This window comes from Amblyomma mixtum, chromosome 2, assembly GCF_055824585.1.
Source record: "Amblyomma mixtum isolate Tamu chromosome 2, ASM5582458v1, whole genome shotgun sequence".
NCBI classification, from domain to species: Eukaryota; Metazoa; Arthropoda; class Arachnida; order Ixodida; family Ixodidae; genus Amblyomma; species Amblyomma mixtum.
In genome coordinates, this window is record NC_143013.1 from 312,198,629 (window position 1) to 312,213,674 (window position 15,046).

Genomic DNA, 15,046 nt, shown 5'->3' on the forward strand with positions numbered 1-15,046 from the left:
CGCCTCCTGACTCGCTCTCTCTCATCCCCTCAGCTGCTATCTCACTACTGTGGCACCTCCCCTGCATGCTCCCTGTGCGGCGACCCTCACGCCACACTCTCCCACATCCCTTCCGGCTGCCCTGCTGATCCTCCCCCGCAGGGACAGTCCGCGTTATCAAGTTGGGAGGACTGGGAGGTCGTGCTCTCGTCTATGGACCCGCCGTCGCAGCTTGCTGCGGCGATTCAGGGTGCCGACGTCATGAACAAGCGCCAAATGAACGTTTCGACGTAGAGTGGGACCGTGCGGTGGTCCAGGGACCCAAAGGGGGTAACACACTTGCCTCAATAAAGTTTTTTATTGCGAAAGCAATACTGCCCGAGGTTTCCGCTCTTGGCCGTCGTCCCGGAGAATCCACCATTGACCTTTAGCGTGACCTATGTGTGACGTCATACCAGCTGTGGAAAAGCGGGGCCCCAACTCGGCTCGTCGCGATCGTCCCAGCGAATCCTCCATGCCGCAGCTGCGCGCCGCTGCCGCGAGGGGCGCCCGCTGTACGTGACGTCATGCCAGCTGTGAAAAAGCGGCCCCCCAACTCGGCTCGTCGCAGTCGTCCCAGCGAATCCTCCACGATATGTCGGATGATGTGTATAAGGTGAAGCTGCAAGGATGTGCTGCAGCTAAGAAGCGGCGGCGTGCGGAAGAAACGGATGAAGAGGGGGAACAACTTTTAGCTAAACGGCGTGCATATTATGCAGCCAGGCGAATGCGTTCAACATCTATTGATCTGGGTGCTTGCTTTCGCAATCCACTAGGATTAACCAAGCTAAGCCTCTGCCAATTTTCTCTCTCTCTCTCTCTAGAATTTAGCCTCAATCGAAATTCGACCGCCGAGGCCGGGATCGAACGCGCGTCTTTCGGGCCAGCAGCCGAGTGCCATAACCACTGAGCCACCGCGGCGGAATAAAGGAGGAGTGCGAAGGAAGGCAGGCAGGCAGAAAGGGGCGCCGCAGTGGAGGGCTCCGAATTTTGACCCCATGGGGTTCGTCAATATACACTGATACCGCCACAGGACGCGGTCGTGCTGAACACCAAAGTGCATGATGGGTGTACTGCGGCCTCAAAGAGCAAGGCTGCGCAACCTTCACGGCATCAACCTGTTTATACGACACCTAAGAGCTCACATCGCCGGTGTGCTTGCCTCTCTGTGGCATTTTCATTTCACAGCGCCGTGTAGTGTCTGCGAAGTGCGTCACGCTAGAAGCACGCCGTGCCGAGGTCAGGTCCTGATGCGCGTACCGCGGACGGGCAGCGCGTGTAAACGCCGATGTGCGGCCGAACAGCTGGCAGGATGTGACGCGCATCACAGCCGGGCGTCATCCGCTGCGCTCTTTTGGCCGCGCGCAGCAACAGCTGCGGCGGCCGCCTCTGCTGCATTGGCCTCAACGCCCGCCGCTCTCTCTAATAAGGACAGGAAAAAAAAATCCATTCCCACTTCGCATTCTTTATTTATTTTTTTTTTTTTGCCGTTCTCCCGGTAAAGCGAGCCCCGATACCTCAGCCGCACCGTCACTGTCTCTACGCGGCGGTTGTGTGAGTGGAGTGGGGAGTCGTCCTTTGTGGATCCTGTGACGAACCTTGCCGCTCTGGTCCCGTCTGCCTGTGCGCGCGGTTTTGAGCCCACTTGAGTCCGTGAACGAAATACGGAGCGGCAGAATGCCCGACAATATGGAGCTGAAGGATGCGGCCACCACGGGTGTCTCCTACGGGACGGTCGAGTCCACGCTGGTGAACCGACGCAAGGGGGCCTTCAAGAGCGTCTGGGACGACGACAGTGACTCGGACTCGGCCGACGAAGCGAACGACAAGGACAAGAAGGCCCGCATACGGTCGGTGAACTCTCGCTGCATGCATTTTCCGACGCTCTCTTCAACATTCGCGCACTGGGGGGCGCCGCTAAACAGTGTGAACCAGTAGGCGAGTTGTGTCTCGTCCCGTCTTCTCCTTTTGGCCTCGTGCCACTGAGCAGTTTCACTAATAGTTATGTCCCTGAACACCCTCAGCCTCAATTTCAAACTTTGTTCTACGTCTGTCTTGTTTATGTTAGCGGACAATCAGGAGGAATTCATGTGGGCTTACGCTAGTATAGCAATTGCGCTTCAAGCCATACGCTTCAAGCATGGCTTCGAGCGGCCTTGAGCAGTGTGAACCAGTAGGCGAGTTGTGTCTCGTGCCGTCTTCTCCTTTTGGCCTCGTGCCACTGAGCAGTTTCACTAATAGTTATGTCCCTAAACACCCTCAGCCTCAATTTCAAACTTTGTTCTACGTCTGTCTTGTTTATGTTAGCGGACAATCAGGAGGAATTCATGTGGGCTTACTCTAGTATAGCAATTACGCTTCAAGCCATACGCTTCAAGCATGGCTTCGAGCGGCCTTGAGCAGTGTGAACCAGTAGGCGAGTTGTGTCTCGTCCCGTCTTCTCCTTTTGGCCTCGTGCCACTGAGCAGTTTCACTAATAGTTATGTCCCTGAACACCCTCAGCCTCAATTTCAAACTTTGTTCTACGTCTGTCTGTCTACGTCTGTCATGGTGTACGTTTGAAGTGAGCTGCGTTATTTTATTTTATCAAAGTTTACCTTGACGGCAGTTATTGACATTTAACACAGACTATGGTTAATCTCTTATATCTGGCTCCATTGTATATACTGCAAGAGACATTACCAAGCCGCTATGGTTTCGGCAGTTTCTTTTTGTATCAACTATCCCCAGGGACATTCGGATTATAAGGTTTCGTGTTCCTTGTGGGCACGACAGCAAGGTAGCTTTAGAACTACAGGAATATGAGTCTGGCAAGTATCCATAAATACAGTTCTACTGCCGCAAGGGTGCTGACCCGAAACACGCTGGTTCGATCTCGGCCGCGGCGGTTGAATTTCGATGAAGGCGAAATTCTAGAGGCCCGTGTACTGTGCGATGTCAATGAACGTTAAAGAACCCCAGGTGGTCGAAATTTCCGGAGACCTTCACTACGGTGTCCCTCATAGCCTGAGTCACTTTGGGACGTTAAACCCTGTATACCGACCAGCCAATGTGGCCCATAGCTGTCCTCATCGTCGCCTCGGCTATGTTATTTATTTTACAAATGTGTAATAGAAGGGCGTTGCAATTTTTCACAAATGCAGCTAAACCTAATCGTAAAGGTGAAGGACCCAGGTCTCTTCTTTATGGCTGTTGCTAACTCTTGGAGATGTCGCACACCACAAAGAGTACACGAGCACTATCGGTGAACAGACGTCTACGTAAGGAAACACGCCTGGCAGCCAAGGCACAAAGGTCGTGATGGAATAGTGATGGCATTTCTTTGTATTTCATGCATGCAGCGAAAGGAAACCGCAAGTATTTAATTTGCATCTTCGTTGCCGTCGCACGTATTATCGTGCAGCTGCGTTGCTAAAAATGCTGTCCCCGCAACAGTTTAAATGTTTAGCAGCAGAGACATCTGGAGGTGGTCTAATAAGCTTCTGGGTTTCTATTCCTCCACTTCCCGGAATGAAAAAGCGATACTGCATTCCCAGCGGAAGTGCCCACTCGCATGGCCTTGTGGACATGGTGATTAAACATGGCTATGGCGCATTATCAGCAGCGCCCTGCCACGATCACATGTTGTTCGTGCTTCAGGCCCACTCGAGTAGCACAACGGCCGTTTGCCAGACGGGAGCTCGAGTTTTGACTTTCGACAAACTACTCGTCCACAACGTTAAAATTCCTCATGAGGCTGTCACTGTATATGGTAGGATACGACTTTAAAAAAAAAAGAGCAGTTGGTAACACTGTCCATGGTCCGCAGCGTCCTGTATTATTCGGCTGACCAGTTGCAACAGTGATCAAAATCAACTTTTTAAAGCTTGACTGTATCAAAAAAGTGAGTTATCAAATTTATTTTGCTCATAATTTTGTCCGTAAGAAAGATTTTGCTACGCAGGGAAAGAATGGACCATTACCATGGATATTTCCATAACAGTATCTTACAGTACACAGCGCTCGTCTTTGTGTCCTCTTGCTTTGTCTGTCGTTTTGTTTCGCGCTGTTCCCTCCCACGAAGTACTGGACACGTCCCGGCACGCTTTCCTTCTCTTGGAATCCATCCTGTTACCCTCAGGTAACGCTTTTTTCTGAGGTAACATGCCCTGCTCATTAGGGGCACTTCTTCCTTCGGCGCTTCTGCACTTCTGCCAGTTCTACTCTATCTATGGGGTCGGAGGCTTTCCTTCTTTAGCGTCTCTTAACGAACTCTTTCGTCTCCTGAACGAACGTGTCAGTAGCCACCCTACTGCCTGCTCCTATTGTGTTCTCCGTAACGATACAGGTGAGATTATCATTCGTCGCTTGAACGCGAAGATCGTCGTTCACTCTTAAAGGGACCCTGAAATGGTTTCTACAATCATATTCTATTGCTACTGCTCTGTAGAGGTGATGTCTGCGAGTACTCTAGTCCGATTCAAAAAGCTGCGCGTGGAACCAATAATTTACAAACAATTTTTTAAACTTGCCGCTCACAGTCGATTAGGGCGACACCTCAGCGCGCGTTTTTAGCCGACCCTGCCGAGTGACGTAAACTGGGCAGCCTGGGCCATGGACTGGGCGACCCTTATCATTGGCTCTGACCACTGACGTCACTCGCAATTTTTGCAATAATTCATCCGCAACTTAGCTCTGATATTCCTTGAAATACTATTGTATTGATTGCTTATTATTTTTTAAAATAAACGCATACAGAGGTAAGAATCCAGCGCATTTCTGGAAAGTAACGTAGTACTTCCGGTGGAGAAGGAAATCTGTCTGCTCACAAAAGCACGTGTTCTCGTCGAATCTTTGCGCCCACCTTTGCGAGTTTCCTAGCTGCGCCGACGAGTCGCTGCTGTCGCCACTGTCGTCGTCCTGTGGGTCTCGGTATGGCGTGTACTAAGACTCGAAGCCCATCTCAGCGGTGGCTGCACACAGTCGCGCTTCGAGCTTCGGATCCATGATGGGATAGCAGCTGAACGACGAAACTCACGCGCGATAAAATGGCTGCGACCACCGGAAGTAAACAAGCAGAGCGCCATTGCTTGACGTATGCATGGGCGGAGCATCGCCTGTGCCCGGCAATGCTCAAACATTTCAATCGGCCTTTTCGGGCGAGTGTCCACACTGTGGGGAAGTGTTTGCGGGCACGTATCACATGGTGTGGGCATGCCCTGCCAATCCTGCTTTCCCATCCCACCCCCACCCCACCCGAGGGGACTGGGAGGCTGCCCTGCTCGGCTGCTCAACTCTCCAGTACCAACGAGCCCTGGTGACAAGAGCCCGGGCCGCCGCGGAGGCCACAGGGGTCCCGGACTATAGGGATCCCTCCTAGTTATTGTGAGGGCCGGGCCCTTCAAGCACGGTCCAAGCGATACCTCTCTTGTACATAGTATAAATAATTGTTTTACACCACCACCACCACCGTCTTTTTTTTTTTCGGAGCGAGGCTCGCGTGTATGTGTTGAGGGTAGTAGGTGGGGGAGAGGAGGACCATCATTTTTAATCGGCGTTATCTTCGGTGTTGATGGAGTTCGCTTAACAATTTTTGCGGTGCGGCGACAAGTGATGGAATACCGATCTCTCGTGCGCTTTTGCTAACTTTGGCAAATAGCTTTTCAGGGTCCCTTTAAGGCGGAATATATGTTCTGCGGCGAGATCCTGAATTCCTCTCCTTTCGTCCGTCACCTTAACTCCTTTATGTGTTTCTTCCTCACTATATAGTTTCTCCCATTTGCTTTTCAAATCCAGGCATCATTCGAGACCTCACCGTCCCATTGTCGCTACGTACATCTCACCTTTCCCAGCACTTTCACATCCTGCACGATGACGGGATGGCGCACAATATGAAATCTTTTTTCATTTTTAGTCTCGCCATTCGGGCTCTTCCAAGTAGACTTCCGGTTTTCCCTTCGTCGGGATAAGGTATTCATGATCCGTAAATTAATTCGTTTTGCGAACTACACTAATAACTACCCCCTGCTAATCCGAGAACCGATGTCGTAGTCCCTTACTGCCTAGGCTCCTGCCTGCTTCTTGTATATTTTGATATTGAATTTGAGGCAGAAAGCTGGGCTAGTTGGTGTTTAGATTTAGAGGACATAGTAGTAGTTGAGAGAAAACTGACGCCAACCAATATTTTTATTTTTGCCCAACGTTTCGGGACCAACTCGGACCACCTCGGACATAGTAGTAGAGCTAAATAACAAGAAGAAGACAACTCAAGTGCTAGACATCAACTGACTTTATTCTCAGAAATACCACGCATTTATAGACAAACTAGCGCTTGTATTGTCGTCTTCTCTTCTTTCATTCCTGTTATAATAAATAAATAAATAAATTTAGTGTTACTACTGAGTCCTCTCTTGACATTGAAGTCATACATCAGTCGCCATATTGTGAAAGCAGGCAGCTGAAAAGCATCTATAGTCGGCTCGGAAAGACCTCTAGACTGTATGTATATTCTAAATTGTTATGTCCCCACCATCAGGATCGGAAGAAACGGTAATAAAATTTTCCTGTCTTACTATAGACGTGTCTGATTTTGACGCTTATGCCTAGAATGCATATCTTAGGATTTTACTCATGTTGAAGTCTCAATACTGTCGCACAGTTTCGCTACGTTTACTTGTTTTAATCAATTTTCTTTCTTTGTCGCCGCCGGCACGCGGCATCATCATGCAACCTCCGTTTGCCAGGCGGGCAGAGTCATCTGTCAGAGGCCAATATACTTACCATCAAGATTCGCGATCACGCGCGGAGGATAATTTGATATTTGGGGCTGTTCACGAAGAGGCACGCCCGGACAATGCTCTGGGTTGCATACAGCGCGGCCACACAGAGTGCATTGTATCGCCGACTGGATTTGTTTTTGTTTTTTTTTTGCACAACTTAGCCTGATAAATGCATAGCTGGACATAGCTATGCATGCCCGTGCATAGCTGGACGGTAACGCGATGCTTACTGCACTTTTCACCAGCGCTATAGGGGCCGCCTTTCAAGGCATGCGTTTTTAACGCCTTCGTCTGTCAAAAAGTTTCGTCGGCATGCTATACATCACATTTTTTTTTTGTTTTTAGGAGGTCGCGTTGTTGTTTCCTTGGAAAGAAGGGGGGGGGGGGGGGGGGGGGGGGGGGGTCAGCGACTTGGAAGCGTTCATCGCTCTCCGCTCCAGAGAGAAACGAGGGTTTCCGACTCCGGCGACGATTTTAAAGAGCCTCCTCGTTCACTGTCACCGATTTGTGCAGCCACGCTTGTTCGTATTACCTGAGATGCGATGCCATAGTCCATATGCGTATTTTGACGGTAGCGCCCCCCCCCCCCCCCCGTTCGTAATAAGTGAGCGTTCGTTATAACTGCGGCCATTATAAGCGGGCTCGACTGTAGATGGTGGCACCCATCGCGGAGGATCAGTGGTTAGGACGCTCGGCTACGAGGACCCGGGTTCGATCCCTGCCGCAACGGCCGAATTTTGATAGAGGCGTAACGTAACGCAAAACCTGCCCGTGTGCTGTGCGATGCCAGCGTACTTTATCCGGCGCCCCTCACTCTGCGTCGTTCCTTATAGCCCATGCGTCGCTTCGGGATGTTAAATCCCGCGATTTACTATTTATAGCTTTTAGTTTGGAATCTATACAACTTGTGATGTAAGGGACATCCCAACTATATATGCTACTAATTCTTCCCCGCTGGCTACAGGTAAATTCTGGGCGGGTTACTTGAATGCTTGAAAATTATACATGTCATCTCCGGCGTTTCGTGCAAAGACCAACAGCGCGTAGTCGTGAAATTGTTCACAACCTCCGAGAACTATGGGAGGCATACCAACCATCAAAAGTCTTCAGGCCACAGCGTTCCTTTATAGTGGAAGTAAATGTCCCTTGAATGCTCCGCTACACGTCAAGTAGCTAGCTTCTCTACCACAAGAAAAAAACCTAGCAGTTCAAGGCCCTCTGATGTAATGGTGCCGTGCTTGCTCCATTATGCGGCTCAAACGAAAAGCCCATGTCCAACATTCGCGCACGAAAATTTTGAAAATTGGGAAATTGTAAGACACTGTTGCTGAAATATTGAAGATAATATTGAAGCGACTCAGGCTATGAGGGACATCTTAGTGAAGGGCTCCGGAAATTTCGACCACCTGGGGTTCTTTCACGTGCACTGACATCGCACAGCACACGGGCCTCTAGAATTTCGTCTCCATCGAAATTCGACCGTCGCGGCCGGGATCCAACCCGCGCAGGAAGCTGGAAACGTGCAATGCATGTTTATCAAGTTGTCTCTCCATTATTCATTTAGTGGCGCTGCAAACTTCCTCGTTAAGTGGCGTATGTCGAACTGCCGATCGAGCAGAGGTAAGCGAGAGCGATAACTCACGCATGCGCAGTGGAGTCCGCTCTATTATGCAGACGGCCGATTGAGAGGAAAGTCGACCCAAATGTATTAAGCCTGGTCGGATGCTTTCTGCACAGACATCGTATTCAATCGGCGAGCATATAGCTCGCTGAGTCTCGCCGCGGTCCGCTGTCTGTATTTCGCACAGCTGTTGCATCTCGCCATTCTCGTTCCATGCGCGAAGCGAATGTCAAAGTCTACCTGTCGGCAGGCAAAGAGTTGCGCTGTTCTCTGCTTTCTCGCGCTTGGAGGCCATCCAATCACATTGACAGATTGATTTGCTCGAACTGAACTAGATATCTCGACTAAGGAGGAGACTGCACAGTTGTTAACTGAGCGATGCCGGGTTAAAAGCAACATACAAACGCGATGAATACATGGCAGCGTCCCGACGCTGCATGGAGTCACGTGATGCAATGATTTTCCTAAATTTCTCTTAACTCTGAACTCTCTCGACCTGGCATGTGCGGCTTTTTGAATTAGTAAACAAATAAATATTAATATCACAATGTGAACAGAACCAATCCTATGAAATGACAAGGAAATGTTAAAATAAACTGTGTTATTGTGTAAACAAAATAAGAGTTAGAAGTCTAAAAAAAATGGCTGTGGTTTGCATCTGGCCAACGTAGATCTGGTTAAACCTGGAGTGACGAGCCGCCTACTTAAACAGTTGCGACACCTCTCCCCCTCTCCCTCCCCCCCCCCCCCCCCCCCCTCTCGACACGTGCATGCGGGCAGCTGTTGCAGCTCGGTTTCGCCGGAGCGCCACGCCGCCGGCAGCGGCAGCTGCTCTGCACCACGTGACCAACCGGCTCAAGGCCACGGCGCCGCCGCGGAGCTCAAGGGGTGCCACACTGAAGGCCTGAAGAGCTGGCGTAGTGTAGCTCTCGCTACAAAAACAAATTATTGCGATGCCTATTGATGTCGTTCATTGCTGTATTCACATAGGAGGTTGTGGCCAAGTACTGCAGCAGGATGGCCAGATCCTGTTCTGTTGAGAAAGTGCGTTGTTGTCCCTTCACACCGAGGTCAGAGCAGAGCAGCGAGCTATAAAGCTCCATCGAAACGTGGCCACCGCGGCAGCGTTTCAACGCAGGGGCGAAACACAAAAGGCGCCCGTGTGTTGTCGCGGGTTCGAACCTAACCGCGGTGGCCGCGTTTTGCTGCAGAAGGCCAGACAAGACCCTCCACTTGCACTCGTTTCGTTGGCTCAGGAAGTCGTCCCCGCTTGGGGGACACACCAAGCCCACCTGTCCTAGATCCCGACATCCTATGGCAATAAATATGTTTCTCTCTCTCTCTGGATGGAGGCAGATCGCAAAAAGGCGCCCGTGGGCTGTGTGATGTCAGTGCACGTAAAAGATCCCCAGATGGTCAAAATTATTCCGGAGCCCTCCACTACGGCACCTCTTTCTTCCTTTCTTCTTTCACTCCCTCCTTTATCCCTTCGTTGCGGCGCGTTGGATAGCTGTAGGTATCAAAAGCGGGGTGGTTGTAATGTTCGGGCTGCGGTCTTAGGATTCTATTAGAACATCATGTGGTTGAGAGAATGGGCAAGGGTCGAAAGCGCAGCCACTGTGCACGTTCGGGGCTCGACCATGGGCAGTGATTTCAGAGTTTAAATGCCCTGCTGGCCCCGCTGGTCACGCGCTATCGCCTTCCCCGCTGGTTCTTCACTTTTTGTGTGCTACCGCGTGCATTTAGCGCGCAGACAACAGACAGTGTAGCTGACACGTTTTGTGCGCACATGCGTTTCGTTACGTTCGTCGCATGCATTGGCCTATAGGAACGACAGATGATGCTGTCTGAAACCCATATGATCTGACTCATGCCTGTGTCAGGGCGTCGTTTATGCACAGCTGGTCGAATGTCGCTTGGGATGACTTCGTTGTGGCGTCGACATTGCAGAGACGTACTCAAATAAAGATAATTTATGCGAAGTACGAGCGCTCCTCGACTCCCAAGAATCTGATTAAGGAGGCCGATTTGCCACCAGCTGCCGTGAACGCTTTAACTGTGATTAGAGATTGTTGGCAGCAAAGATCTCAGCGAGGGGAACACTATCGAGCTGAATACCTTGGAAAGCTCCTCGAAAGGGTCCGCTTTTAAGAAGGAGATGCGCATAACGCACTTACAAAAAATAAAAATAAAATCACTTGTGCCGAATTCAGTTTGGTTGTAATATGAGAAGTCCACTTTTCCAGCTCCGCCGCGGTGGCTCAGTAGTTACGGCGCTCATCTGCTGACCCGAGAGACCTCGATGCCGAGAGACCGAGAGAGAGATCTCGAGAGACCGAGAGACCGAGAGAGAAATCTCGAGAGAGATTTCGATGAAGGCGAAATTCTAGAGGCCCGTGTATACTGTGCGTGTCAGTGCACGTTAAAGAACCCCAGGTGGTCGAAATTTCCGGAGCCCTTCACTGCGGCGTCCCTCACAGCCTGAGCTGCTTTGGGGTGGTAAACCCCAATAAACCAAACCAACCACTTGTCCACGAACTTCACATACAATGAACCCATCCGCGTGATCATCAAGTTCGTCATAACTGGGCTGGACTGTATTTCTTTTTTCGCGACAGTTAACTCTGCCGTTTCCTGTCGCCGCTGTTTCCCCTCCGCACGTAGGCTGGCAGAATACCCGGACCTAAACGAGAGAGAGAGAGTGTGTGTGTGTGTGTGTGAGAGAGAGAGAGAGAGAGAGAGAAGGGTAATGCGGTCGAGGCGCTGGGTGCCCCTTCCTGATTCGAGCCGACGAACTCACGAACGCATGCGCCCGAGCTAGTTTCTACTGCGGCAGCCTGTTCCGGTTTTGGCTGCGGCAGGTGCATAGCAAAATATTTTTTATGTCAAACTTCCACGCCACTCATAAACGTTAGCAGCTCGACAGTCGCTGTCGAGGTGCTGTGTACTTAACCGCGCACATCCGCTGCGCAAACCCACGTTGACACATTTTCCGGCACCTTTTGCCGACTAAAAAGCCGAGCACTACGCAAGCCGGGACAAATGACCGTCGCAAGTCCAGCTGCTTAGTGTGTCTCCCTTCCGTAATGGTGTTTTCGCCAAGTGACCACGTTACCTTGAACAACCAACTCGTCCGTACTTTCACTCTTGCTTAGTTACGTTACATTCGACCGAATGACTTTCGTGTTTACAGAAAGAGCACTGTGCTCTTCCTATCTATGTTTGCGCCTTTCTTTCTGCTAGACGCTGGTAACTGTGATTCTACTTCGCTTTTCGCGTCGCGAGAGCCTCGAACCTGGGAATGCGACGTCATATAGGCAAAACAGGAACTGTCGTCCGAGGCTACACACACAGAAATACCGATCGAAGTCGTGCCATGGATTAATCACTGCATGTTACTAGCGCTGGTTGTGCTTTCGCTCTTTATATAGACACGTCGTCCTACCATTGTTTCCCTTAACGACAGTAGAATGAAATGAAATCGTTTCAGTGACCCCCTCCCCCTCTCTTGTCAGGCCTTCCAGTGAAGGCCTTATTTAGACCCCGCCAATGATGAACGCTTTGCCGACGTGAAGAGAAGTCCCCTCGTCGAAATGTTAGCAAGCTCCCTGAGGCTTTCCACTCCCTTGTTCACTTTGTGTTTGCAAGAAACCTATCTACTTGCCCTCTCTCTACCACGTTTTCTCCTGTGCCATATAAACTGCGCCAGGCCTTCAACACTCCATGGCCCACCAAAGGACTCACAGATTTGAGGCCTCGCAGCGCGATTGCACGCGCCGCTGCGCGGCGTCTGCAACAACTTCACGACCAGTGAGGTACTTTAAAGGTGCTCGTTGGGCCAGCTGATGAACGTTTCGCAGGAAGGCATGAGCGCACAAACAAGCAAGCAAGGTAGTCACGACTTAGGACGCGGTGTGTCTTTTTATCCTCGGCGCTATCCTAAGATAACGTCAAGATGCTCACCAAGAAACTTTACAACATCCGTCCTGGAGGACGCACAACGTCCAGTGTCCCCCGACATGAGTTGTTTCTTTCCTTGATTCAATGTCCTTTTCCCAGAGGCAGGAGGAGACGTTGACCGTTTGAGACTGCGCCCTAATGCAACGTCGAGAGAACTCAGTGGCTGTCCTGTATAAAGGTTCTCGCATCGCATGGCGGCGCAGGTTCGTGTTCCGGTGGAGCGACCTAATCATCATCCTGGTGTACCTGGCGGTGTCGGCGATCGGCCTGTACTTCGCGCTCAGCCGCATGTTGCCGCAGGCCGAGAAGCTCCGGCTCGCCTTCTACAACACCAGCATCCCCGAAAGCCCAACGCCGCTGCTGGTCGTCGACGCGCCGCCCGTCATCCTGGCCTGGGATCCGCCCTGCAAGCTGCTCGCTCGGTACGCGCCCTCTTCTCTGTCGGCCATGTACGCTCGGGGCCGGGGATGCGTGTCTACACCCGTCGCTGAGCCGATAGAGCTCTCGAAAGTCGATGTGCTAGCCGTTCCGGGTCACTGAGTAGGTAGGGCAGCTGTCCCGATGGGGCGGTGGTCCCGAGTTCGAACTCCAAATGAGGAAGGATTGTCCTGTAGCTACAAAGTTTCTGTGGAAGCTATATAGCTTTTCTTTATTGCCGTATGGCTGCCCTAGGGTACACATCAGTGAACAACTACTCCCTTATTACGATCTATAGCAGTGGTATACACTCAAAGCCAAACACGTGTGAAATGCAAACTTACTGATGCAGGCCAGCTGATTATACATGTGCCCACCACACAAATCCGCGTTTGCGTTGTGCAGTGTATTGTGTCGTCTATTGTGCTTGGGACTGTAGAATTAGGACTAATTGCACCACTTAACCTTGGCAGCGGATGGTTAGCCCGTGGGCAGAATATGTACCCTGGCTGGTGTCCATTTTCAGTTATAGTCTCGGGTAGTGGTTGCCCTCTTAGTAATTGATCGCTGCGGCAACGCAGTTGATCCCTGAAAGGACTCCTGTAGTACTTTTATTCTTTCTGGCCCAGGCGGGCATACGTGGATGTGCGCCACGAATTGTCTGCGAATTGTTTTCGCTCGCTTAGGGTTCTTTGCGCTGTCGTCGCAATGAACAGTGAAATTCTTTCTTTTTTTTTTTACAACTATGGTAGAGAATGACTTTAAGTCTCTCGCTGCTACATTCTACAATCACTGCATTTGTAATGGCATTGTTTTTTAGAAAACACCGCAGGTATAGAATTTTTCGACGTCTGAGTACTGCTTTAGTGTGATGGCAAAAAAAATAAAAACGCGGCGAATTAGGTTAGTTGCTGTTTGGCGTATGCATACTCCCTTGGGGTCTTCATCGCGACGCCTGCCGACCGCAGAGATCTGCTGGACAGCGGTGGAAACGCCGTCGACGCAGCCATCTCCCTGAGCGTCTGCAACGTGGCGCTGAGGCCGCAGACGTGGAGCTTCGGCGGAGGACTCGTTCTGCTCGTCTACAACAGGTGAGTGCGCGAGAACCCACCGCGAAGGCATTCTCGCTTGACGCCCACGCCTGCAGATTGTCCACGCACTTCCCATGGCCTGAAGCCGGCCAGGGAAACTCACTTTTCTGACCGAATAGCGGAACCTTTTTTCCTCAAGAAAAAATTTCTGGCTGTGCCAGCGATTTTTTGAGAGTTGATGGGCGAGAGAAGGAGCGCACACAGGAACACATAAATACGCGGGACAAAATCTGCCCTGTGTGTATATGTTTTTCTGTCTATGGCCTTTCGCGCTGATTGTGGCCGAAGAATTCTTCCTCGCTCGCATAGCTTCCGGCTCGAAAGTGGACGAGCCTGGAAAATTCAGCCAACAATGCGAATGCAGCTGTGGGGCAACTTCTCGTTTTTATTAAATGTAAAATGTCCGTCCAAGAGAGTTCGTGAATCGGGAAGGAATCAGTCATGCATAAGGAGAAGCGGCCACTCTCCAAAAGGAAGACATTTTAATCCCCCCCCCCCCCCTTTTTTTTTTACGGTATGAATTCGAAAGCTCGATTATTTCATTCCTGGAATTTTAGTGCATCGGAGACCACTTTCTTTTAATAGATATCAAACACATAATAGCAACTTGTATTCTGCAAAGGCCTATAAGGTCAGGACGTTTTCAGTCAGAGGGTTACTGAGGCGCAATTTTTTTTCTTTCCAATCCTCTAGAAAAGACTCGTAGATTCTTGGGGTCAGCAAAGTCGTTCGCTTCGTGCAATTAAAACCGTCCACTTGAAGCAAATTAAGATTGGTCAACAACCTAACAACAGGAACAAACGCTATTTACAGCAAGTGATGAAAAGTGGCAATTTGGGCTATAGTTTGTTCATCGCAGAAAACCAAAGCAGCGCAAACAAAGCGACGACGACAGAGAAATACGACGGAGGCTGCGCGTGTTTTTGTCCTTCTTTCTCTCTCGTCGTCGTTTAGTTTGCGTTGCATGGGTTTTCTGTTACAGCAAGGGGAGGCGGCCTTTGAAACATAAACGATCGGAGGCTCCCAACAAAAGGCCGCGGGGCTCAGGAACCTTTGGCATTTATCACTGCGTGTCTCTAGAGGTTTAACGAGCTCTAAATTTTTCCTCGTGCACAAGATGTTGCTTACCGCAAGAGGCAAGGGCTGCCAAAGCTGTACATGTTTGGAAACTGCCACAACTG

General features: G+C 50.5%; 1 protein-coding gene across 1 annotated transcript in view; it reads left to right on the top strand.

The window, feature by feature from the left end:
• Window positions 1-1,474: 1,474 nt before the first annotated feature.
• The window catches only part of LOC149364989 (scoloptoxin SSD14-like), a 39,553-nt gene continuing 25,981 nt past the window's right edge, over window positions 1,475-15,046 (top strand). The window contains exons 1-3 of the mRNA XM_089575007.1: window positions 1,475-1,868; window positions 12,561-12,779; window positions 13,743-13,865. Coding sequence (XP_089431133.1) covers window positions 1,696-1,868; window positions 12,561-12,779; window positions 13,743-13,865 — 515 coding nt within the window. The 5' untranslated portion in view covers window positions 1,475-1,695. The remainder of the gene's footprint in view (window positions 1,869-12,560; window positions 12,780-13,742; window positions 13,866-15,046) is intronic.